The 26807-nt window shown below is 38.7% G+C and overlaps 1 protein-coding gene across 1 annotated transcript; it reads right to left on the reverse strand.

Moving 5' to 3' along the window:
* Positions 1 to 44: 44 nt before the first annotated feature.
* Positions 45 to 18861, reverse strand: LOC128514047 (mucin-2-like). Its single transcript, XM_053487689.1, has 6 exons — positions 18417 to 18861; positions 17671 to 17742; positions 13097 to 13123; positions 12805 to 12918; positions 417 to 3615; positions 45 to 75 (listed from the first exon to the last, which is right to left on the reverse strand). Exons 1-6 carry the CDS (start codon positions 18859 to 18861, stop codon positions 45 to 47), a joined length of 3888 nt encoding a protein of 1295 aa, XP_053343664.1.
* Between the last annotated feature and the right edge of the window lie 7946 nt (positions 18862 to 26807).

Genomic DNA, 26807 nt, shown 5'->3' on the forward strand with positions numbered 1-26807 from the left:
TTGTGTTTGTTGGTTCTGAAGTAGTAGTGACATTTGCACTGTTGTTAAGTGATGACCGTGTTGTGTTTGTTGGTTCTGAAGTAGTAGTGACATTTGCTGTGTTGTTAACAGATGACTGTGTTGTGTTTGTAGGTTCTGGAGTAGTAGTGACATTTGCTGTGTTGTTAACAGATGACTGTGTTGTGTTTGTAGGTTCTGGAGTAGTAGTGACATTTGCTGTGTTGTTAACAGATGACTGTGTTGTGTTTGTTGGTTCTGGAGTAGTAGTGACATTTGCAGTGTTGTTAAGTGATGACTGTGTTGTGTTTGTTTGTTCTGGAGTAGTAGTGACATTTGCAGTGTTGTTAAGTGATGACTGTGTTGTGGTTGTTGGTTCTGGAGTAGTAGTGACATTTGCAGTGTTGTTAAGTGATGACTGTGTTGTGTTTGTTGGTTCTGGGGTAGTAGTGGCATTTGCTGTGTTGTTAGCTGATGACTGTGTTGTGTTTGTTGGTTCTGGAGTAGTAGTGACATTTGCAGTGTTGTTAACTGATGACTGTGTTGTGTTTGTTGGTTCTGGAGTGTTAGTGACATTTGCAGTGGTGTTAACAGATGACTGTGTTGTGTTTGTTGGTTCTGGAGTAGTAGTGGCATTTTCTGTGTTGTTAGCTGATGACTGTGTTGTGTTTGTTGGTTCTGGAGTAGTAGTGACATTTGCAGTGTTGTTAAGTGATGACTGTGTTGTGGTTGTTGGTTCTGGAGTAGGAGTGACATTTGCTGTGTTGTTAAGTGATGACTGTGTTGTGGTTGTTGGTTCTGGAGTAGGAGTGACATTTGCTGTGTTGTTAACAGATGACTGTGTTGTGTTTGTAGGTTCTGGAGTAGTGGTGACATTTGCAGTGTTGGTAATTGATGACTGTGTTGTGTTTGATGGTTCTGGAGTAGTAGTTGCATTTGCAGTGTTGTTAAGTGATGACTGTGTTGTGTTTGTTGATTCTGGAGTAGTAGTGACATTTGCAGTGTTGTGAAGTGATGACTGTGTTGTGTTTGTTGGTTCTGGAGTAGTAGTGACATTTGCAGTGTTGTGAAGTGATGACTGTGTTGTGTTTGTTGGTTCTGGAGTAGTAGTGACATTTGCAGTGTTGTTAAGTGATGACTGTGTTGTGGTTGTTGGTTCTGGAGTAGTAGTGACATTTGCAGTGTTGTTAAGTGATGACTGTGTTGTGTTTGTTGGTTCTGGGGTAGTAGTGGCATTTGCTGTGTTGTTAGCCGATGACTGTGTTGTGTTTGTTGGTTCTGGAGTAGTAGTGACATTTGCAGTGTTGTTAACTGATGACTGTGTTGTGTTTGTTGGTTCTGGAGTAGTAGTGGAATTTGCAGTGTTGTTAACAGATGACTGTGTTGTGTTTGTTGGTTCTGGAGTAGTAGTGGCATTTGCTGTGTTGTTAGCTGATGACTGTGTTGTGTTTGTTGGTTCTGGAGTAGTAGTGACATTTGCAGTGTTGTTAACTGATGACCGTGTTGTGTTTGTTGGTTCTGGAGTAGTAGTGACATTTGCAGTGTTGTTAAGTAATGACTGTGTTGTGTTTGTTGGTTCTGGAGTAGTAGTGACATTTGCAGTGTTGTTAAGTGATGACTGCGTTGTGTTTGTTGGTTCTGGAGTAGTAGTGAAATTTGCAGTGTTGTTAACAGATGACTGTGTTGTGTTTGTAGATTCTGGAGTAGTAGTGACATTTGCAGTGTTGTTAAGTGATGACTGTGTTGTGGTTGTTGGTTCTGGAGTAGGAGTGACATTTGCTGTGTTGTTAAGTGATGACTGTGTTGTGGTTGTTGGTTCTGGAGTAGGAGTGACATTTGCTGTGTTGTTAACAGATGACTGTGTTGTGTTTGTAGGTTCTGGAGTAGTGGTGACATTTGCAGTGTTGGTAATTGATGACTGTGTTGTGTTTGATGGTTCTGGAGTAGTAGTTGCATTTGCAGTGTTGTTAAGTGATGACTGTGTTGTGTTTGTTGATTCTGGAGTAGTAGTGACATTTGCAGTGTTGTGAAGTGATGACTGTGTTGTGTTTGTTGGTTCTGGAGTAGTAGTGACATTTGCAGTGTTGTGAAGTGATGACTGTGTTGTGGTTGTTGGTTCTGGAGTAGTAGTGACATTTGCTGTGTTGTTAACAGATGACTGTGTTGTGTTTGTAGGTTCTGGAGTAGTAGTGATATTTGCTGTGATGTTAAGAGTTGACTGTGTTGTGTTTGTAGGTTCCGGAGTAGTAGTGGCATTTGCAGTGTTGTTAAGTGATGACTGTGTTGTGTTTGTAGGTTCTGAAGTAGTGGTGACATTTGCAGTGTTGTTATCTGATGACTGTGTTGTGTTTGTTGGTTCTGGAGTAGTAGTGGAATTTGCTGAGTTGTTAAGTAATGACTGTGTTGTGTTTGTTGGTTCTGAAGTAGAAATGACATTTGCAGTGTTGTTAAGTAATGACTGTGTTGTGTTTGCTGGTTCTGAAGTAGAAGTGACATTTGCAGTGTTGTTAACAGATGACTGTGTTGTGTTTGTAGATTCTGGAGTAGAACTGACATTTGCAGTGGTGTTAACTGATGACTGTGTTGTGGTTGTTGGTTCTGGAGTAGTAGTGGCATTTGCAGTGTTGGAAATTGATGACTGTGTTGTGTTTGATGGTTCAGGAGTAGTAGTGGCATTTGCAGTGTTGTTAAGTGATGACTGCGTTGTGTTTGTTGGTTCTGAAGTAGTAGTGGTATTTGCAGTGTTGTTAACTGATGACTGTGTTGTGGTTGTTGGTTCTGGAGTAGTAGTGGCATTTGCAGTGTTGGTAATTGATGACTGTGTTGTGTTTGATGGTTCTGGAGTAGTAGTGGCATTTGCAGTGTTGTTAAGTGATGACTGCGTTGTGTTTGTTGGTTCTGAAGTAGTAGTGGTATTTGCAGTGTTGTTAACTGATGACTGTGTTGTGTTTGTTGATTCTGAAGTAGTAGTGACATTTGCAGTGTTGTTAAGTGATGACTGTGTTGTGTTTGTAGGTTCTGGAATAGAAGTGACATTTGCAGTGTTGGTAAGTGATGACTGTGTTGTGGTTGTTGGTTCTGGAGTAGTATTGGCATTTGCAGTGTTGTTTACAGATGACTGTGTTGTGGTTGTTGGTTGTGGAGTAGTAGTGACATTTGCAGTGTTGTTAAGTAATGACTGTGTTGTGTTTGTTGGTTCTGGAGTAGTAGTGACATTTGCAGTGTTGTTAAGTAATGACTGCGTTGTGTTTGTTGGTTGTGGAGTAGTAGTGACATTTGCAGTGTTGTTAATTGATGACTGTGTTGTGGTTGTTGGTTGTGGAGTAGTAGTGACATTTGCAGTGTTGTTCACTAATGACTGTGTTGTGTTTGTAGGTTCTGGAGTAGCAGTGACATTTGCAGCGTTGTTCACTGATGACTGTGTTGTGTTTGTAGGTTCTGGAGTAGTAGTGACATTTGCAGTGTCGTTAAGTAATGACTGCGTTGTGTTTGTTGGTTGTGGAGTAGTAGTGACATTTGCAGTGTTGTTCACTAATGACTGTGTTGTGTTTGTAGGTTCTGGAGTAGTAGTGACATTTGCAGGGTTGTTCACTGATGACTGTGTTGTGTTTGTTGGTCCTGGAGTAGGAGTGACATTTGCAGTGACGGTAAGGGATGACTGTGTTGTGTTTGTTTGTTCTGAAGTAGTATTGGCATTTGCAGTGTTGTTTACAGATAACTGTGTTGTGGTTGTTGGTTGTGGCGTAGTAGTGACATTTGCAGTGTTGATAAGTAATGACTGTGTTGTGTTTGTTGGTTGTGGAGTAGTAGTGACATTTGCAGTGTTGTTAATTGATGACTGTGTTGTGCTTGTTGGCTGTGGAGTAGTAGGGGCATTTGCAGTGTTGTTAAGTGATGACTGTGTTGTGTTTGTAGGTTCTGGAGTAGTAGTGACATTTGCAGTGTTGGTAACTGATGAGTGTGTTGTGTTTGTAGGTTCTGGAGTAGTAGTGACATTTCCAGTGTTGGTAACTGATAAGTGTGTTGTGTTTGTAGGTTCTGGAGTAGTAGTGACACTTGCAGTGTTGGTAACTAATGACTGTGTTGTATTTGTTGGTTCTGGAGTAGTAGTGACATTTGCAGAGATGTTAAGCGTTGACTGTGTTGTGTTTGTAGGTTCTGGAGTAGTAGTGACATTTGCAGTGTTGGTAATTGATGACTGTGTTGTGTTTGTAGGTTCTGGAGTAGCAGTGACATTTGCAGTGTTGGTAACAGATGAGTGTGTTGTGTTTGTAGGTTCTGGAGTAGTAGTGACACTTGCAGTGTTGGTAACTGATGACTGTGTTGTATTTGTTGGTTCTGGAGTAGTAGTGACATTTGCAGTGTTGGTAATTGATGACTGTGTTGTGTTTGATGGTTCTGGAGTAGTAGTGGCATTTGCAGTGTTGTTAAGTGATGACTGTGTTGTGTTTGTTGGTTCTGGAGTAGTTGTGGCATTTGCAGTGATGTTAACAGATGACTGTGTTGTGTTTGATGGTTTTGGACTAGTAGTGGCATTTGCAGTGATGTTAACAGATGACTGTGTTGTGTTTGTAGGTTCTGGAGTAGTAGTGACACTTGCAGTGTTGGTAAGGGATGACTGTGTTGTGTTTGTTTGTTCTAAAGTAGTATTGGCATTTGCAGTGTTGTTAAGTGATGACTGTGTTGTGGTTGTTGGTTGTGGCGTAGTAGTGACATTTGCAGTGTTGTTCACTAATGACTGTGTGGTGTTTGTAGGTTGTGGAGTAGTAGTGACATTTGCAGTGTTGGTAAGTGATGACTGTGTTGTGTTTGTAGGTTGTGGAGTAGTAGTGACATTTGCAGTGTTGTTCACTAATGACTGTGTTGTGTTTGTTGGTTCTGGAGTAGTAGAGACATTTGCAGTGATGTTAAGGGATGGCTGTGTTGTGTTTGTAGGTTCTGGAGTAGTAGTGACATTTGCAGTGTTGGTACCTGATGACTGTGTTGTGTTTGATGGTTCTGGAGTAGTAGTGGCATTTGCAGTGTTGTTAACAGATGACTGTGTTGTGTTTGTTGATTCTGGAGTAGTAGTGACATTTGCAGTGTTGTGAAGTGATGACTGTGTTGTGTTTGTTGGTTCTGGAGTAGTAGTGACATTTGCAGTGTTGTTAAGAAATGACTGTGTTGTGTTTGTTGGTTCTGGAGTAGTAGTGACATTTGCAGTGTTGTTAAGTGATGACTGCGTTGTGTTTGTTGGTTCTGGAGTAGTAGTGATATTTGCAGTGTTGTTAACAGATGACTGTGTTGTGTTTGTTGGTTCTGGAGTAGTAGTCACATTTGCAGTGTTGGTAACTGATGAGTGTGTTGTGTTTGTAGGTTCTGAAGTAGTAGTGACACTTGCAGTGTTGTTAACAGATGACTGTGTTGTATTCGTTGGTTCTGGTGTAGTAGTGACATTTGCAGTGTTGGTAACTGATGACTGTGTTGTGTTTGTTGGTTCTGGAGTAGTAGTGACATTTGCAGTGTTGTTAAGGGGTGACTGTGTTGTGTTTGTTGGTTCTGGAGTAGTGGTGACATTTGCAATGATGTTAACAGATGACTCTGTTGTGTTTGTTGGTTCTGGAGTAGTATTGGCATTTGCAGTGTTGGTAAGTGATGACTGTGTTGTGGTTGTTGGTTGTGGAGTAGTAGTGACATTTGCAGTGTTGTTCACTAATGACTGTGTTGTGTTTGTAGGTTGTGGAGTAGTAGTGACATTTGCAGTGTTGTTCACTAATGACTGTGTTGTGTTTGTTGGTTCTGGAGTAGTAGAGACATTTGCAGTGATGTTAAGTGATGACTGTGTTATGGTTGTTGGTTGTGGAGTAGTAGTGACATTTGCAGTGTTGTTCACTAATGACTGTGTTGTGTTTGTAGGTTGTGGGGTAGTAGTGACATTTGCAGTGTTGTTCACTGATGACTGTGTTGTGTTTGTTGGTTCTGGAGTAGTAGTGACATTTGCAGTGATGTTAAGCGATGGCTGTGTTGTGTTTGTAGGTTCTGGAGTAGTAGAGACATTTGCAGTAATGTTAACTGATGACTGTGTTGTGTTTGTTGGTTCTGGAGTAGTAGTGACATTTGCAGTGTTGGTAATTGATGACTGTGTTGTATTTGATGGTTCTGGAGTAGTAGTGGCATTTGCAGTGATGTTAAGCATTGACTGTGTTGTGTTCGTAGGTTCTGGAGTAGTAGTGACATTTGCAGTGTTGGTAATTGATGACTGTGTTGAATTTGATGGTTCTGGAGTAGTAGTGACATTTGCAGTGTTGGTAATTGGTGACTGTGTTGTGTTTGATGGTTCTGGAGTAGTAGTGACATTTGCAGTGTGGTTAAGTGATGGCTGTGTTGTGTTTGTAGGTTCTGGAGCAGTAGTGACATTTGCAGTGTGATTAAGTGATGGCTGTGTTGTGTTTGTAGGTTCTGGAGTAGTAGTGACATTTGCAGTGTTGTTCACTAATGACTGTGTTGTGTTTGTTGGTTCTGGAGTAGTAGTGACATTTGCAGTGTGGTTAAGTGATGGCTGTGTTGTGTTTGTAGGTTCTGGAGCAGTAGTGACATTTGCAGTGTGATTAAGTGATGGCTGTGTTGTGTTTGTTGGTTCTGGAGTAGTAGTGACATTTGCAGTGTTGTTAAGTGATGACTGTGTTGTGTTTGTTAGTTCTGGAGTAGTAGTGACATTTGCAGTGTTGTTAAGTGATGACTGTGTTGCATTTGTTGGTTCTGGAGTAGTAGTGACATTTGCAGTGTTGGTAACTAATGACTGTGTTGTGTTTGTTGGTTCTGGAGTAGTAGTGACATTCGCAGTGTTGTTAACAGATGACTGTGTTGTGTTTGTTGGTTCTGGAGTAGTAGTGACATTTGCAGTGTTGTTAAGTGATGATTGTGTTGTGTTTGTAGGTTCCGGAGTAGTAGTGACATTTGCAGCGTTGTTAAGTGATGACTGTGTTGTGTTTGTTGGTTCTGAAGTAGTAGCGACATTTGCAGTGTTGTTAACTGATGACTGTGTTGTGTTTGTTGGTTCTGGAGTAGTATTGGCATTTGCAGTGATGTTAACAGATGACTGTGTTGTGTTTGTAGGTTCTAGAGTAGTGGTAACATTTGCAGTGTTGTTAAGTGATGCCTGTGTTGTGTTTGTAGGTTCTGGAGTAGTAGTGACATTTAAAGTGTTGTTAAGTGATGACTGTGTTGTGTTTGTTGGTTCTGAAGTAGTAGCCCCATTTGCAGTGATGTTTACAGATGACTGTGTTGTATTTGTTGGTTCTGGAGTAGTATTGGCATTTGCAGTGTTGTTAAGTGATGACTGTGTTGTGTTTGCAGGTTCTGGAGAAGTAGTGACATTTGCATTGTTGTTAACAGATGACTGCGTTGTGTTTGTAGGTTCTGGAGTAGTATTGGCATTTGCAGTGTTGTTAAGTGATGACTGTGTTGTGTTTGTAGGTTCTGGAGTAGTATTTGCATTTGCAGTGTTGTTAACAGATGACTGCGTTGTGTTTGTTGGTTCTGGAGTAGTAGTGACATTTGCAGTGTTGTTAACAGATAACTGTGTTGTGTTTGTAGGTTCTAGAGGAGTAGTGACATTTAAAGTGTTGTTAAGTGATGACTGTGTTGTGTTTCTTGGTTCTGGAGTAGTAGTGGCATTTGCAGTAATGTTAACAGTTAACTGTGTTGTGTTTGTAGGTTCTGGAGTAGTAGCGATATTTGCAGTGTTGTTAAGTGATGACTGTGTTGTGTTTGTTGATTCTGGAGTAGTAGTGGCATTTGCAGTGCTGTTAACAGGTGACTGTGTTGTGTTTGATGCTTCTAGACTGGACGTGACATTTACAGTTTGGTTAAGGGATAGCTGTGTTGTGGTTGTAGGTTCAGGAGCAGTAGTGACATTTGCAGTGTTGTTAACAAGTGACTGTGTTATGTTTGTAGGTTCTGGAGTAGGAGTGACATTTGCAGTGATGGTAAGTGATGACTGTGTTGTGTTTGTAGGTTCTGGAGTAGTAGTGACATTTGCAGTGTTGTTAAGTGATGACTGTGTTGTGTTTGTTGGTTCTGGAGTAGTAGTGACATTTGCAGTGTTGTTAAGTGATGACTGTGTTGTGTTTGTTGGTTCTGGAGTAGTAGTGACATTTGCAGTGTTGTTAAGTGATGACTGTGTTGTGTTTGTTGATTCTAGAGTAGTAGTGATATTTGCAGTGTTGTTAAGTGATGACTGTGTTGTGTTTGTTGGTTCTGGAGTAGTAGTAACATTTGCAGTGTTGTTAAGTGATGACTGTGTTGTGTTTGTTGATTCTGGAGCAGTAGTGACATTTGCAGTGCTGTTAACAGGTGACTGTGTTGTGTTTGATGGTTCTAGACTGGAAGTGACATTTACAGTTTGGTTAAGGGATGGCTGTGTTGTGGTTGTAGGTTCAGGAGCAGTAGTGACATTTGTAATGTTGTTAACAGATGACTGTGTTGTGTGTGATGGTTCTGTAGCAGTAGTGACATTTGCAGTGATGTTAACAGGTGACTGTGTTATGTTTGTAGGTTCTGTAGTAGGAGTGACATTTGCAGTGATGGTAAGTGATGACTGTGTTGTGTTTGTAGGTTCTGGAGTAGTAGTGACATTTACAGTGTTGTTAAGTGATGACTGTGTTATGTTCGTTGGTTCTGGAGTAGTAGTGACATTTACAGTGTTGTTAAGTGATGACTGTGTTGTGTTCGTTGGTTCTGGAGTAGTAGTGACATTTACAGTGTTGTTAAGTGATGACTGTGTTGTGTTCGTTGGTTCTGGAGTAGTAGTGACATTTACAGTGTTGTTAAGTGATGACTGTGTTGTGGTCGTTGGTTCTGGAGTAGTAGTGACATTTGCAGTGTTGTTAAGTGATGACTGTGTTGTGTTTGTAGGTTCTAGAGGAGTAGTGACATTTAAAGTGTTGTTAAGTGATGACTGTGTTGTGTTTCTTGGTTCTGGAGTAGTAGTGGCATTTGCAGTAATGTTAACAGTTAACTGTGTTGTGTTTGTAGGTTCTGGAGTAGTAGCGATATTTGTAATGTTGTTAACAGATGACTGTGTTGTGTGTGATGGTTCTGTAGTAGTAGTGACATTTGCAGTGATGTTAACAGGTGACTGTGTTATGTTTGTAGGTTCTGTAGTAGGAGTGACATTTGCAGTGATGGTAAGTGATGACTGTGTTGTGTTTGTAGGTTCTGGAGTAGTAGTGACATTTACAGTGTTGTTAAGTGATGACTGTGTTATGTTCGTTGGTTCTGGAGTAGTAGTGACATTTACAGTGTTGTTAAGTGATGACTGTGTTGTGTTCGTTGGTTCTGGAGTAGTAGTGACATTTACAGTGTTGTTAAGTGATGACTGTGTTGTGTTCGTTGGTTCTGGAGTAGTAGTGACATTTACAGTGTTGTTAAGTGATGACTGTGTTGTGGTCGTTGGTTCTGGAGTAGTAGTGACATTTGCAGTGTTGTTAAGTGATGACTGTGTTGTGTTCGTTGGTTCTGGAGTAGTAGTGACATTTGCAGTGTTGTTAAGTGATGACTGTGTTGTGTTTGTTGGTTCTGGAGTAGTAGTGATATTTGCAGTGTTGTTAAGTGATGACTGTGTTGTGTTTGTTGATTCTGAAGCAGTAGTGATATTTGCAGTGTTGTTAAGTGATGACTGTGTTGTGTTTGTTGGTTCTGGAGTAGTAGTAACATTTGCAGTGTTGTTAAGTGATGACTGTGTTGTGTTTGTTGATTCTGGAGCAGTAGTGACATTTGCAGTGCTGTTAACAGGTGACTGTGTTGTGTTTGATGGTTCTAGACTGGAAGTGACATTTACAGTTTGGTTAAGGGATGGCTGTGTTGTGGTTGTAGGTTCAGGAGCAGTAGTGACATTTGTAATGTTGTTAACAGATGACTGTGTTGTGTGTGATGGTTCTGTAGTAGTAGTGACATTTGCAGTGATGTTAACAGGTGACTGTGTTATGTTTGTAGGTTCTGTAGTAGGAGTGACATTTGCAGTGATGGTAAGTGATGACTGTGTTGTGTTTGTAGGTTCTGGAGTAGTAGTGACATTTACAGTGTTGTTAAGTGATGACTGTGTTGTGTTCGTTGGTTCTGGAGTAGTAGTGACATTTACAGTGTTGTTAAGTGATGACTGTGTTGTGTTCGTTGGTTCTGGAGTAGTAGTGACATTTACAGTGTTGTTAAGTGATGACTGTGTTGTGTTCGTTGGTTCTGGAGTAGTAGTGACATTTACAGTGTTGTTAAGTGATGACTGTGTTGTGTTCGTTGGTTCTGGAGTAGTAGTGACATTTACAGTGTTGTTAAGTGATGACTGTGTTGTGTTCGTTGGTTCTGGAGTGGTAGTGACATTTACAGTGTTGTTAAGTGATGACTGTGTTGTGTTCGTTGGTTCTGGAGTGGTAGTGACATTTACAGTGTTGTTAAGTGATGACTGTGTTGTGTTCGTTGGTTCTGGAGTAGTAGTGACATTTACAGTGTTGTTAAGTGATGACTGTGTTGTGTTCGTTGGTTCTGGAGTAGTAGTGACATTTACAGTGTTGTTAAGTGATGACTGTGTTGTGTTCGTTGGTTCTGGAGTAGTAGTGACATTTACAGTGTTGTTAAGTGATGACTGTGTTGTGTTCGTTGGTTCTGGAGTGGTAGTGACATTTACAGTGTTGTTAAGTGATGACTGTGTTGTGTTCGTTGGTTCTGGAGTGGTAGTGACATTTACAGTGTTGTTAAGTGATGACTGTGTTGTGTTCGTTGGTTCTGGAGTGGTAGTGACATTTACAGTTTTGTTAAGTGATGACTGTGTTGTGTTCGTTGGTTCTGGAGTAGTGGTGACATTTGCAGTGTTGTTAAGTGATGACTGTGTTGTGTTCGTTGGTTCTGGAGTAGTGGTGACATTTGCAGTGTTGTTAAGTGATGACTGTGTTGTGTTCGTTGGTTCTGGGGTAGTAGTGACATTTGCAGTGTTGTTAAGTGATGACTGTGTTGTGTTCGTTGGTTCTGGAGTAGTAGTGACATTTGCAGTGTTGTTAACAGATGACTGTCTTGTGTTCGTTGGTTCTGGAGTAGTAGTGACATTTGCAGTGTTGTTAAGTGATGACTGTGTTGTGCTTGTTGGTTGTGGAGTAGTAGTGACATTTGCAGTGTTGTTACCTGATGACTGTGTTGTGTTTGTTGGTTCTGGAGTAGTAGTGACATTTGCAGTGTTGTTACCTGATGACTGTGTTGTGTTTGTTGGTTGTGGAGTAGTAGTGACATTTGCAGTGTTGTTACCTGATGACTGTGTTGTGTTTGTTGGTTCTGGAGTAGTAGTGACATTTGCAGTGTTGTTAACAGATGACTGTGTTGTGTTTGTTGGTTCTAGACTAGAAGTGACATTTCCAGTGTGGGTAAGGGATGGCTGTGTTGTGGTTGTAGGTTCAGGAGTAGTAGTAACATTTGCAATGTTGTTAAGTGATGACTGTGTTGTGTTCGTTGGTTCTGGAGTATTAGTGACATTTGCAGTGTTGTTAACAGATGACTGTGTTGTGTTTGTTGGTTCTGGAGTATTAGTGACATTTGCAGTGTTGTTAACAGATGACTGTGTTGTGTTTGTTGGTTCTGGAGTAGTAGTGACATTTGCAGTGTTGTTAAGTGATGACTGTGTTGTGTTCGTTGGTTCTGGAGTAGTATTGGCATTTGCAGTGTTGTTAAGTAATGACTGTGTTGTGTTTGTTGGATCTGGAGTGGTAGTGACATTTGCAGTGATGTTAAGTGATGACTGTGTTGTGTTTAATGGTTCTGGGGTTGTAGTTGTATTTGTAATGTTGTTAACTGACGATTGTGTGGTGTTTGTAGGATCTGAAGTAGGTCTTGAATTTGTAGTGTGGCTATCTGATGATTGTATCGTATTTGTAGGGATTAAAATTGTGTTTGCATTGTCAACTAATGACTGTGTTGTGTTTGTAGGGTCTGTAGTAGCAGTTGCATTTGTAGTGTTGTTAAGTGATGACTGTGTTGTGTTTGTCGAGCCCAGAGTTGTAGTTGCATTTAAATTGTTGGTAACTAATGACTGTGTTGTGTCTGTCGGGTCTGGAATTGTGGTGGCCCTCTTAGTGATTTTAACCGACGACTGTGTTGTGTTTGTCTGGTCTGGAGTTGTAGTTGGATCTGTAGTGTTGTTAACTGATGATTTTGTTGCGTTTGTAGGTTCTAGATTAAGGGTTCCATTTATAGTGCTGTTTACTGATGATAATTTACTGTTTGCAGTAATATTTATATTTGCACTGTTCATGGATGATGCTAATGTTGTGCTTGCAGTGGTGTTTGGGTTTTTACTGTTAATGGACGGTGCTAGTGTTGTGTTTGCAGTGGTGTTTGGATTTGTGTTTGCAGTAGTGTTTGGATTTGTACTGTTAATGGATGATGCTAGTGTTGTGTTTGGATTTGTACTGTTAATGGACGGTGCTAGTGTTGTGTTTGCAGTGGTGTTTGGATTTGTGTTTGCAGTAGTGTTTGGATTTTTACTGTTAATGGACGGTGCTAGAGTTGTGTTTGCAGTAGTGTTTGGATTTGTGTTTGCAGTAGTGTTTGGATTTGTACTGTTAATGGATGATGCTAGTGTTGTGTTTGGATTTGTACTGTTAATGGACGGTGCTAGTGTTGTGTTTGCAGTGGTGTTTGGATTTGTGTTTGCAGTAGTGTTTGGATTTGTACTGTTAATGGATGATGCTAGTGTTGTGTTTGGATTTGTACTGTTAATGGACGGTGCTAGTGTTGTGTTTGCAGTGGTGTTTGGATTTGTGTTTGCAGTAGTGTTTGGATTTTTACTGTTAATGGACGGTGCTAGAGTTGTGTTTGCAGTAGTGTTTGGATTTGTACTGTTAATAGGCGGTGCTAGTGTTGTGCTTGCACTAGTAGATTTGGAATTTCCCTGCTGTTTATCTGAAACACAAGTATTACAAGTACCTGTCATCATCTGCATAAAAAGTATTCTGAGCAACACATCTGGAATTTAATTAAACCTGGGCATATATTATAGTGGGTGACAGATGTTAGGGATAAAAACTAAAATTAATTTCCTTTTTGATGTAAAGTGTGTTAACTTTAATTGTACACTTACTGGAGTTGTTGTTGGAATTGATTAAACCTGTAAGAGAATTAGCAGAGAATTAAAATTTAGTGGCTATTTCAACATGAAATAAAATACATATGAACAATAGGGCATTTGCCCTTTCTGATTATTGTTATTATTATTTTTGCATATTTATTACAGTTGAATGATTGAGATCATGAAGCAAATTTTAATAATCCACATAGATGTTACTTTCGGCTGCTCCCGTTAGGGGTCGCCACAGCATCACAGCATCCTAATCCTGTCCATTCTTGTCACTCCCAAAGCAAACTGTAGCATCTCCAGCTTTGCTGCCTTTTTGTCAGTGGCAACATCTCCAAACAGTACAACATTACCGGTCTCATTTCTGTCCTGTAAACGTACCCTTTCGTTTTTGCCGATTCCTTCTGTCACATATCACACCAGCTACGTCACACCTCTCTCTTTTTCTCTCTTTTCTTTGCACCCTCTTCTTCACTTCTCTACCACACTCCCTATTGCTTTGGACAGTTGCTCTTTCTCAGTTGCTGAGTTAAGTTGCTCTTTACACACATGTACTCCATCGTGTTCCTACTAATCTTTGTGCCTTATTTCTGCCATGCATCCCTCCACCTCTCTAGACTTATCTCAACCTGCTTCCTACTGTCGTTGTTGATAATAATATCAGAGTCCATGAGGATATTTGTCTAACCCCTTCTGTCAACCTGTCCATCACCACTGCAAACAGTAAAGAACTTTGAGCTGATCCTTGGTGTAGTCCCACCTCTACCGTAAACCTGTCAGTAACATGCACACCTGTAACACTGTCTTTGTACGTATCTTGCACCACCTTCACATATTTCTCTGTCCCACCTGACTTCATCATGCAATCTCACGGTTTATCTCTGGGCACTCTGTCATATGCTTTCTCTAGAGTTAAAACTTCTCTAAACTTCTCTATCAGTATTCTCAAAGCAAACATGGCATCTGTGGTGCTCATTCTTCTGCTGCACACAGATTGACACCTTTTTTCTCAACCTAGCTTCCACTACTCTTTTCCCCATAACATTATGGTGTGGATCATCAGCTTTATGTTTCTGTAGTTGGTTTTTCTCTCTCTTCCGCGCTGCGGAATTGTGGGTAATCGTCTCCCCTGCTGGGTGCTAGTGCACATCTCTTACTGGTATAATCAACATCTGTGCACGCGTGTACTGTTTACTATAACACTGTGACCACGTGTGTGTGTGTAAAACATTTTATTTTGTCTCTGTATGTGTGTGTGTACAGCACGCGTGTAAAACAAAAGCAAGTCTCATTAGAGAGGTTAAAGATCCATTTTCTCTCTTTGTATTAGCCTGGTCTTTGTGTCACTGTGCCACACACACACACACACACACACAGACCCCTCTACACAGAAACACTGCGATTTACTTTACAGCAGTGATTGTGTGTCGCTTAATCGAGTGTCATTAGAGAGATTTCTTGTTTACTTTTCAGATAAAACAGTATTTTCATTGTGTGCGCGCGTGTGTGTGAAAAGAGTGTTGGAAGGGTAACTGTGTAAGACGAGAAGGGGGAGAGGGGAGCTTACTTTAGATTCACACACACACACAGCGCCTGCGTGCACAAACGGAAAGACTTATCTGTCAGGATTTTTAAAAACTTTTTTAAACTTTTTAAACTTTATGGTAAAATGCAGGTTAATTTTTTTATTTTTACTTTATATTTTGTGTAAATTATTTTTATGTATTTATTTTTTGGGGCTGTGGAATGAATAATTTGAGTTCTCATTTTTTTTTTATGAGAAAATCCGATTATGTTTGGAATACAAGCCCACTTCCGAAATGAACTATGCTCCTACTTCCCCCATTCTTATACTGTATTTCACCCTCTTTCTTCTTATAATATGTTTTTACCACTGCCACTTCCATTATTTTTGCAAAATCTACAATAATGTTATTCCACATTTCTCTTCTGGGTCCCATACCTACCCATAATCTCTTCATCACCTCTTTTCCTTCTCCAACATACACATCAAGTTCAGCTCCAATAAGCAATCTTTTTTTTGGGGGACATTAACTAATACTTTGTCTAACTCACTCCAGAAATCTGCCTTCTACCATCTCACATTCCACCTGTCGAGCGTTAGAATGATGATGTTTTTTATGACCCCTTCTACATCCAGTTTCACACTTATCACTTTATCATACATTCTCCTTAATTCCACTACACTTTTTGCATACTCTATCCTCAGTATTAGACCTACTGTACACCATTTCTCATTATCTACACCATAGTAAAACAGTTTGAACACACCACCAATATTCTTAGCCTTGCTTCCCTTCCACTTGGTCACTTGTACACACAGTACATCTACTTATAGATTTATGTTATATAAGCTAGCTCTCCCCCTTTACCAGACATAGTGGCAACATTCAAAATTTCTATTTTAACCTCTATGCCCTGTGTTCAGCTTTTGTCTCATTACTTCACAAAGTATTTTTCCAAAGGTCATGGGGCTAATCATAATGTTTTTGACAAATGTAAGATGAGCCCTTTGTTCCTTTTGGTGAGCAGTTGTTTTTGCCTTGGAACTTGACCATAGATGACATTTTTGCCCAGTCTCTTTCGTAGTATTGAATAGTGAACATTTACCATAACTGATTAACAAGAGAGCAAACTACGCCTCCGAGTGGCTCAGTGGTAAAGTGCTTGCCCTATTATCCGGAGATCGCTGGTTTGATTTCCAGATGATGCTGTAACCTTTTGCAGCTGGAGGTCTAGAGAGAGCTGATTGGCCGAGCTCTCTCAAAGGGGAGATCCTGTATCCTGTATATTATGGTATCTTATGGCAGGTTATGGTATATTATAGTAGGATTCATACAGTAATACTGTATGCTGTATAATTTCCCGAATGTCAGTCAGGATTTAGACCTTATCATAGCACATTACTTCTTAAAGTAGTAAATGACCTTCCATTGGCCTCTGTTTAGAATTGTGACTCTTTGCTTGACTTAATGCAGCTTTTAACCTCATTGATTATAGTATTCTGCCAAAATATATATTAGAAAATGTAGGAATCATGGAAACAACCCTCTCCTGGCTCAGATCCTATTTGACTGGTAGTTATTAGATTGTAGACTTAAATTGTGACTATTATGCATGTTCCCAAGTGAGGTTTGGTGTTCCACAGGTTTCGGTTTTAGGCCCACTACTGTTTTCTCATCACATGCTTCCTCTGGGCAACATAATTTGCATATTAGTTTCCACTATCATACTGATGTCACACAGCTATATGAAAAGCCACGTTAATAAATTTGAGCAATGTGTAAAGGACATACAGTACAGTAAGAGACAAAATGTAAATTAACTTACTTTTGCTTAATCCTGACAAGACAGAAGTACTGGTACTAGGACCACATGCAGCTAGAAGTAAGTTTTCTGATCACACAGTAACTTTGGATGGCTTTTCTGTTGTCATGTACAACAGTAAAAGATCTTGATGTGATTTAGGCGTTCCAACTTTTCATTTAAATCTCATGTAAATAATATGATAGCTTTTTCAAATGGTGCAGAAAATGAGTTCATGATTTTATCACCTATAGGTTGGATTATAGTAACGCCTTCATGGAAGTTTAACTACTGTAGGTACATGAACAAGCTTTAGTTAGTTGAGAATGCAGCAGCGAGAGTCCTCTTAGGACCAGATGATATGATGCCCCCCCCCCCCCCCCATCTTATCCACACCCCCTATCTTATCCACACGCAGTTAAAAGTAAAATTTTGCATTGCTTTTAAAATACTACTTTTGATGTATAAAGCATTAAATGGTCCTGCACTGCAGTACCTCGGTGAAATGTTAGTGTCTTATGATCCGGCATGCCTACTGTACTTCGATCAAAGCATGCAGGCTGCTTGCCAGTACCACGTATTATGAAAACTACAGCAGGTGACAGAGCTTTTTTTTTTTTTACAAAGCCTCAAAGTTATGGAATAGTCTTACAATTAATGTTTGGGACTCAGACACAGTCTCAGCGATTAGGCGAAAACCTATTTTTTTGACAAAGCATTTTTGTAAATAGATTTGTCTTGGGTAAAGATAGGTTTGGACAGATTTTTCCCCTTAATAAATGAAATCATCATTTTAAAACTGCATTTTGTATTAATTTAGTTATTTTAGTATAATATTAAAACTGTTTGGTGATCTGAATAATTTAATAGTGACAAATATGCAAAAATACAAAAAGTTTTTACAGCACTGTAAGTGTTCAGTTTGAAAATCTCAGAGATTAATAGCGCTAGAAAATGTAAAAACAAAATCTTTATATGAAGAAACTTGTCTAGTGTGTGCATTCCTCATATTTAGTTTTAAAATAGCTGGACAGTAAGGTGAATGTTTTTTTAGGGAAGTTCCAGAACCAATTTCATCTTCTTCGATGAAGTCCACACATTCACGTGAAAGACTTTTTAAAATATCAACACAGGCGCTAAACCTCAGCATGCATTGGGCTGATATTAACAAGCCTACAGTACATAGGGACAGATTGGTATAACTCACCACAAACATACTCATTTAAGTGAGATGCTCATGATGTGACACTTACCGTTAATATTCTTTGGAATTTCTGATGGTGGGCTGCGTTTCACTCGTACAAGGTCTAAAAGACTGAGTATGCCTAGAGGAAAGCCATGCAAGAAGATAAGAACCACATCCATTTTGGAAAATGGATGAAAGCTTTGGACTGGACAAACACAAAACATATTACAGGACTACACGAACATTTCTGTTCATGCATTTCACACCTTAACTATATGTTTAAGTTTACATATAGTTAAACATATTTCATGTTCAGCTACGTAAAATGGCTATGTGCAAAATGAGGCAGAGTCAAGTCATGAAACAGTGAAAAAAAATTATGGAAACTATGTGTTCATACAGACAGAAAGCAGGCATGTGTTTGTTCTATAGAATACAAAACCACATATTTTCATTTGTGCTGCTCTTTGTTTTCTGATTGTATTAAGATAAGCACGCACATTCACGTCTGTGCATTTGTGTCAAAGACGTTCTGATATTCCACCTGTTAATGCATGGTCCTTGTGTTGGGTAATTTGCATCAGTTGTAATGTTGCTATATACAGTATGTGTAGTAAAATTTAGGTTTACAGACCTAATTTACATTTTTTGCAAATGTTACTCCAAAACTTCCCAGCATGGAAATGTTTCTCGTCCGATTTAGACACTTGCTAACTAGAGAAAAAGTTGGATACTGACATTTTGGCAAATAAAAATTTTTGGTTATTGGTTGCTTTCGTACCACTGTATGCAAGTCGTGTGTAGTGTGCTCACCGCAGTAAAGTGTGTCATCCTGGATGCTGGACTGGGCTCGACTGATACTCCACATACTCGAGTCCCAACCCACAATCGTGCCGTCCTCGCATAGTGCATGTTCCCTGACGTCCCCCCATATCCTGAACATATAGAGCTCCATGGTGGCCATTTGGGTTCCTGGGAAGACCTCCCAGGGCTGACATCCCAGCTGTAGCTTGCCATTGGGTTTCATTGCATGAGCAAAGACAGTACGTTTGTGTGTTTGCTGACTGCTGCTGACGTTCAGGCTAAGGCTGTTACGTACCGAGTCAATGCTCAGACACAGCCGGTGCCAAAGTTCTGGTGCCAGTTGTACAGGGAAGCGGTGTTTCACACCCAGGAGCCAGATGTACACGCCATCGCTATCACCCTGCAGTGCCAGGGCGTAGAATGGGAAGGGAGGTGTTGTGTAGCTGAAGGCCATCCACTTTCCCGCAGTCAACAAACGCATGTCCAAGCACACGGTCATCTGAGAGAGCTGTGGGACATGCTGGTTGTCCTGCAGGGTCCACTGGTCTGTGCATTCTTGCAGGACGGCCTTCGTATCAGTCAATAAGTAGCTGTCCACTGAGAAGAGACAAAAAAGTGACAGAATCAGTAAGTGTCTCTATGTCTCCGGAAACCAAATGGTGTTTTTGAGGTCTGATTGTAATGTCATACATCACAATATTTTGAGAAGAAATCTATCTATCTATCCATCTATCTATCTATCTATCTATCTGTCTGTCTGTCTGTGTGTCTGTCTGTCTGTCTGTCTGTCTGTCTGTCTTCACAGGAATAACTGCAGTGGGCTTTGAGCCACCTCAGCTGGGATTGTCATTCATGGACATATGACAATTTTACTGTGGCGAAGTCTCACCACTGTGCTGTGCTTGAAGTCTTTATGTGTCTGTAAATGTAAATCGCTTTTACACCTACATTCATCGGAAATTTCATCATAAAATCAGTTTTTTCTTATTATTATCATGATATTATCACATACAGTAAATATAATATATAGCAATAAATTTCTTAAATTTTCCCAAAAAAATTACTCAGTGACTCCAAAACAACTGACAAAAACAAAACTTTAGCTTTATTAGAGCTCATAATGACCTCTATTGAAAAGATAATGAATATTGTTTTTTTCTTTTCAGAAAAACATTCTGACCAGTAGCAAGTAGCTTTTCCGGTTTGGGTTTGCTTGTCTGGTTGGTTATGTCACTTGGAATGGAATGTTCACACGCTCTAAAAAAATTCACATTCTACGCATATCCAGCGTATCACACTTGTTATTAATATTTAATGTGATATTAGAGTAAAATTTATTTAGAATAATAACAGACTGTACTGATTATTTTAGACTATAAAAATGGCTGGGGCAAGTTTCTCGTTTTACTGTATTTTACCGTAAAAGAGCCCAGATGCATTTCTCCTGTAAGAGACAATATACAGTAGGGGATATACAGTAACACAGACCAAAAAGACCACATGGAACACAATTTTGAAAAACTTTTCATCTGTATTTTCTTAATTTGCTTTATTTCACTTTGTTTGAGAAATGCAGTCAGAACAGCTTAAATAGTAAATATGAGATGTTATTAAATTACTGAAATTGTGAAATATGGAAATTATGTCACAGGTACACAAATTCACAGACTGTTACAAGACTGCACCAGGATGTTGAGTAGGCATCACTTTAACACTTCAAGACTTAAAGTCAAGAATAAAGCTAAATAAGTAACTCTGATGTCACCGTGTGTTCCTATGGACTACATTTTATTGCTAAATATGCTTTTTATACAAATGTAAAAAAAAAAATGATGCTGAACAAAATTCTAAAAGACCAAATCTAAAATCTCATGTTATGCATGTATAATCTGAGCAATTATAATTTAAACAAGAGAAAACAAAAAAACAAGAAAGAAATATACAACTTGGGATCCCAGCATGATCTCTAACATTCTATGATGTTTGTCATATAGTTATAATTAGCTTGTGATGGCATCACCTAAAGCACAACATCATTTCAACATAGTTTTAAAATGTGTTTTTTTAAATAACGATTTAAAAAAAATATATAAAATTATGATGGGATACGATAATGTCAAACGAATGATACCCAAAACGTTGCAGTTACGTACAACCTCAAAACAATGTCATATAAATGTTCATTTATAGCATTTATGATCGTTAACGTCCATTCGTGCCCACATCAAAATTCTGTATAGAATAGAATACTGTATAGTATTTTTAGTGCTTGCAGAAGTTCTTTTGTAGTGCACAATGTTTAAAAAGGGATATTTTTGGATTCATCAGTCAGGTGGACCAGTGGCTAGCCTAGCATTCAGCTCTCTAACTGCCATAGACCGGGTTTGATTCCTGTCTAAAGAACTGGTGCAATCACTGGCAGGAAAAAAAAAAAGCATTAGTACTATAAGTATTTCAAGGTTCTTAAGTAAAACACATAAATATATTAACATGCCTGTATGGTGTTTTGAGGTTGTATTTACAGTACAACATTATTTATTCAATGATATTCTAGGGTCATTGTCTCAACGTTGCTCCAGAATATTTTATCATTATTTTGTATAAGTAATTCTAATTGAATTCTAATTACATATTGACAACTTTAAAAAATCTGATGTTTTATATATTTAAAATATTAGGCTGGTTAGCGAATGTTAGATAGCTAGCTATAGATGAGATAAATTGCCTAGCTTTAAGTCCAGTTTAAACCTTGCTTTAATAAAATAAATTTAAATAAAATCTTGTTGTTCTTTTTTTTATTTCTACAACTAATGTAAATAAATAATGTAAGAAATTTAAATTAAAAAACATTAATAGAGACATTGTTCTTTTGTTGCTTTAGATCAATCATTATAATGCAGAGTATTAATTTAAATTTATTGATTTTGAATAATTTTTTATATTTATCATTTCAGTAGCTTCATAGAAAGTCGCTTTAATATGATATAACCGATACTACTATTAGAATTTTTCCCTGTGCTCCAAGAAATTTAATACAGTGCATAATTGAAATTGATGGCAAGAAAAAAGGTTTTTAAAACGTTTGAAACATTGTTGACCGAATCACTTTGGAGAGAACAAACAGAAAGCTTTTATGAATATTGTGTTGTTCACAATACAATGAAATTAGAGCATTACTTCAAATAGTGCCATTGTTAACTAAAAATACTGTAAATAACATAAAAAAATTCTGTTTAAAATAAATATATTTGTTTGCATAATTATTGTAACATGGTGTAGATCATTTCTAATATTTCCCATAGAATGGTAATTTTCTTTTTTTTTCTTTTTTGCATGTTTAATTTGATTGAAATTATCGATTGCCTTAGAAAAGAAACTGTTCTTGAGTCTCCTTGTCTGGGGGTTGATTGCCCTGATGCACTGGTTAGAGGGCTGGAGGTTAAACCCTTCTTGTGCAGTTTGTTTATTCCAGGGATCAACCAGACATAATTTAAAATGACCTTTGAGTTTATTTAGTCCATTTACGTGCTACCTCTTTGTCTTCTTTACTAATCATACAATAATAGAGGTGGAATGTCAACTAGCCTAAAAATAGCCCCGATCTCCTCTTGCCTTTCAACACACCCTGCAGTCATCTGAAACTCCAATCATGCGTCTTTCTCTGACTGTGCGGAGGTGAGAGGTGGCAGGTCGGGGCCTCAGGAAGGGTTAAAAATCATGGTAGGGAACAGGAATGAGATCCTGGTGCTGGTGGGTTCTTGCGTGTGCAGTGTGTATATTCATTATGTTTCTTTGACTGTTGCTGTAGGCGGTGAGTTATTGCGAAAAAGTGCCTGGGTGAGACAATGACTACATGATCATGAGCCGTGACTAGGGTTCGTCTCCTGACTAGTCTCAATCTTCTGTGTTTGAGGTAAACACTAGGGTTGTGCCGATAGACGATACTATTGTCTATCGACGATAGTCTCGTCTATCGACGATAGTCAGCTATATGGACGATACAGATGTCGCCATTAAAAACCCACGTTTCAAGAAAAGGAATCCCGTGACTTGCCACGGCTGCGCACGGCAAGCTGTGAAAATGCCCTTCATTACCTGTAGGGGGCAGTCGTGTTTCAGTCTGAAGTATTGTGTGTCTACTGAAGCCGAAAATGTGTTCTCTCTCCTAGTCACCCATTGACAGCAAGCGACAGAGCTCATAAACATGTCGAGCTCAAACTGTAAATACTGATATGTATTAATTCTTCATTTTCTTCTCTCCTTCAATGATGATACTTCTTCGACGGCGCTTTCTTCATTCAGTATAATTATTATTAGTAGTACTGCTCCGAATTTATTATGGTGATTTTTCCTTATTATTGTAACGCACCCGCGCGTGTGTGCAAAAAAACTACAATGAGGTATGATATGTTAGCCTAAAACAATTGTTTTATTGTGTTTATGCGCTTTAAATATACACTAAACAATAAACACTGCCTTGTGCAAAGTGAAAGTGAGTTGCGCGTGCAACTTTTTGATCAAAAGGCTGATAAACGCGTGCGCAGATATGAGCAGATTTATCGATAAAACAACAGACATGAAATGAAAAAAAAAAATAACCACAAAAATATGTACTACTCTCTGAATACAACGCGACAGCACGCAGAATCCCTGGGCTTTGACTACTATCGTGTATCGGCGATCTTACAGGCTGACGATAGGACGATATGACAATGGGCATTATCGCGCAACCCTAGTAAACACCTAACGCAAGACCAAGTCTTAACAATCAGAATGCCAACTTTATCAACTCATTGAGAATTTAGTATTACAAGAATCATGTTACAAACACATACAACTTGATTCTCAATACAGGAATCGTTACAACTGTATTACATACAGTACAAAACGTTCCATCATTTAAAGACAAAACACAAATAACTATTTTGTTTTTTGAAGGTTTCATTATTTTTCTTGATGGTTCATTATTTTAAAACATGGAGACAAATCTTGAAACCTTCAGTTTTTTTGTCTTTAAATGGGGGCAAAGTGTGTACGTAATACTTTGTGCATGTAATACCTTTAGATATATTAATTTCTATTCATTAATAAATTAATTTACATCCATAGACATCACTCACATGTACATTAATTACAGTTTTTTGTAGAAATGGCCCAGAGGTTTTTTTTTTTTTCTCTTGTGCTGTTTGTCCACAGGGACGTTGCTAACGGCTAATCTGTAAATTTTCAACGAATGATTTATTATTGTAGTCACTTATTGATTTATTACAAAAGAAATAATAATATTAATTAGAATTTCCTAAATGCCTCAGATATTAATTTCTAATTGTTTAAAATAAAGTCTTTTTAACTAAAATGCTAAAATGCAGCCAGTTCAAAATCATTTTAATTGAAACTAACAAGATTTACAGTATAAGAAAAAAATCCCCAGAAACTGTAAGTCTTTGTTCGTATCTATACGTCAGAAATGTGTAAAATATGACATGCATTTCATAAAAGCCCTTCCGATTGTGAATGTGTGCTACACCCATTTCTGATCCCGATAATAACGTCTCCGCAACAATCAGAAAGAATTTGCTTTCGTAATTGCAATTAGCAATCATATTTAATAACTTAATAAGCCTCATTACCTTATTAACAGCCTCTACGGTGTTTCTGTGAAATTTAGTTCAATTCAGATAGTTTTAAGCTTGGTCAATTTACCCATAATGTGCGAAACAAACAAACAAACATAAAAACAAAAAAGGGTTTGGGTCTTTTTCATTTCAAAGTTTGTGGGAAGCCACTGTGGCTCAGACTGCAGTCCCCTCAATACACCTGCCTAATTCTCTTGCTGTCGTTGTCCTAGTGTATGACAGCAATGTACCATCATGAAATGCAATATTTTGCCCTGAATAAAACAGGCTGGTCTGGTTCTGACTTCTAAGGATTTAACTTAATACTAGCTGCTTTAAAAAGTACAATGCCTGGCCAACAAATAAAGGGTGCACACATATTTCATTCAAACACTTTTAGCTTTGATTACAGCGCACAATGTGGTGTCCAGGTCATGTGTAAAAACGATTCCTCATGCTCCCAGAACCAATCAAAAACATGTACATCCACAATCAGGGAAAAAAAAACATCATAGATGTGATCCTCTGGTGGTTCAGTACATTCAGGTGGTCAGCTGACTTCATTTTATTGCCCCATAACGTTACTGAGTCTAGACCTGAGTAACTGATCAACCCCAGATCATAACACTGTCTCCAGAGACTTGTACAGTGGACACTATGCATGATGGGAGCATCGCTTCATGTCCTTCCCTTCTCACCCTGACACGCCCATCACTCTGGAATAGGCTCAGTCTGGACTCATCAGGTCACATGACCTTTCTCCATCACTCCAAAGTCCAGTCTTTATGCTTTCTAGCAAACGGAAGCCTTTATTTCTGATTAGTCGTACTAAGGAAAAAGTGGTTTTCTCATGGACACACAGCTGTTTAGTGCAAATCTTTTGAGTTCTCATCATACAGTGTGTGTGTGTGTGTGTGTGTATGTAAATGCTTTTGCTTTTACTATTAAACATAACTCTTATTTCTACTGGACATTTATGTTACCATGCAACTTGACCAAGCATTTAAGTGATCTCCCATCATTCAGGATATTTCTCTGACCACATTTCCTATCTGTAGTTGTTGGGTCACCAGGGTTTAATAATGTGTTTGACAGTTTTTAACCTAACTCCAGTTGTTTTACCACAATCTCTATAGTTGTTTGCTTTGCTTGATGCAGGACATTTTGATCTTGCTTAAATGGTGACTTTTTCTGGCCAGCCAATGTACAGATACAATTTTAAAAGACATACAGTAGGATGAAAAATGTATAGGTCTGACCGTTTGTGTTTACAGTCGGGGAAATAAGTATTTAATCCCCTAAAGATTTTCCCGATTACAAAGAAATGAAGAGTCTATAATTTTTATTGTAGGTTTATGGTAAAGGATTGAGACAGAATATCAACCAAAAATCCAGAAAAAGCACATGATACAAATGTTATGAATTAAATTGCATTTTAATGAGGGAAATAAGTATTTGATCCCCAAGCAAAACATGACTTAGTACTCGGTAGAGAACCCCTTGCTGGAAAGCACAGTGGGAAGACGTTTCTTGTAGTTGTTTACCAGACTTGCACACATCTTGAGATGCACTTTGATTCACTATTCTTTACAGGTTTTCTCTAAATGTTTAAGGTCTCTTGCCTGTTGCTTGGCAACTCGAAGTTACAGCTCTCTCCGTGAATTTTCTATTGAATTAAGGTCTGAAGACTGGCTCGACCACTCCATGACTCCAATGTGCTTATTCTTGAGCCACTCCTTAGTTGCCTTGGCAGTATGTTTGAGGTCATTTTTATGCTGGAAGACCCATCCACAACCCATCTTCAGAAGGTTCTCATCCAAAATTTTACAACACATGGCCTCATCCATTGGCCCCTCACTGCAGCAAAGTCAACCTGTACCTTTAGCAGAGAAACAGCCCCAAAGCATAATGTTTTCCCCTCCGTGCTTGACTGTAGGGACTGTGGTCTTCTTGGTGTCATAGTCAGCATTTTTCTTCCTCTGAAAACAGCAAGTCGAGTTGATGACAAAGAGCTCAATTTTGGTCTCATCTGACCACAGCAGTTTATTCCAATCTATCTCTGTTTATTGGCAAACCTTAGACGGGCCTGTACATGTGTCTTCTTGAGGAGGGGAAGCCTTGCTGCGCTGAAGGATTTTAATCCATGCAGGCGTATTGTGTTACCAGTGGTTTGTTTGGTGACTGTGATCCCAACTGCTTTGAGATCATTCACAAGCTCCTCCCGTGTAGTCCTGGGCTGGTTCCTCTTTTTTCTTATGATTATTCTTAATCCATAAGGTAAAATCTTGCATACAGTATAGGGCCATTAATGGTTACTTTGTATTTCTTCCATTTGTAAATAATCGCTCCAGCAGTTGTCTCCTTCTCACCAATCTTCTAGCTAATGGTCTTGTAGGCCATTCCATCCTTGTGCAGGTCTAAAATCTTGTTCCTGACTTGCTTTGACAGATCTTTGGTCTTGTCGATGGTGGTGAGGTTTGAATGGAAGATAGAGATTTTGTGGACAGGTGGCTTTTATACCCATAACACATTGTTGTTAGGAGCACCTTCTTAAATTAATATGTACCACAAGAGCACATAACCAATCTGTGAGAGGCAGAATTATTGTTGGTTTGTTAGGGGATCGAATACTTATTTCCCTCATTGAAATGCAACTTAATTCATAACATTTGTAACATGTTCTTTTTCTGGATTTTTGGTTGATATTCTATCTCAATCCTTTACCATAAACCTATGATAAAAATTTTTGACCCATTATTTATTTGTAAGTGGGCAAAATTAAAAA

This window comes from Clarias gariepinus, chromosome 26 (genome assembly GCF_024256425.1).
Source record: "Clarias gariepinus isolate MV-2021 ecotype Netherlands chromosome 26, CGAR_prim_01v2, whole genome shotgun sequence".
Classification (NCBI taxonomy): Eukaryota; Metazoa; Chordata; class Actinopteri; order Siluriformes; family Clariidae; genus Clarias; species Clarias gariepinus.

Coding starts and splice junctions, on each gene's coding strand:
- LOC128514047 (XM_053487689.1), bottom strand. CDS start 18,861: ATGGCCTTCAGCTACACAACACCTCCCTTCCCATTCTACGCCCTGGCA. Junction 17,743..18,416: donor GGATGACACACTTTACTGCG/GTGAGCACACTA, acceptor GCTTTCCTCTAG/GCATACTCAGTCTTTTAGAC. Junction 76..416: donor GAACCAACAAACACAACACA/GTCATCACTTAA, acceptor CTACTACTTCAG/AACCAACAAACACAACACGG.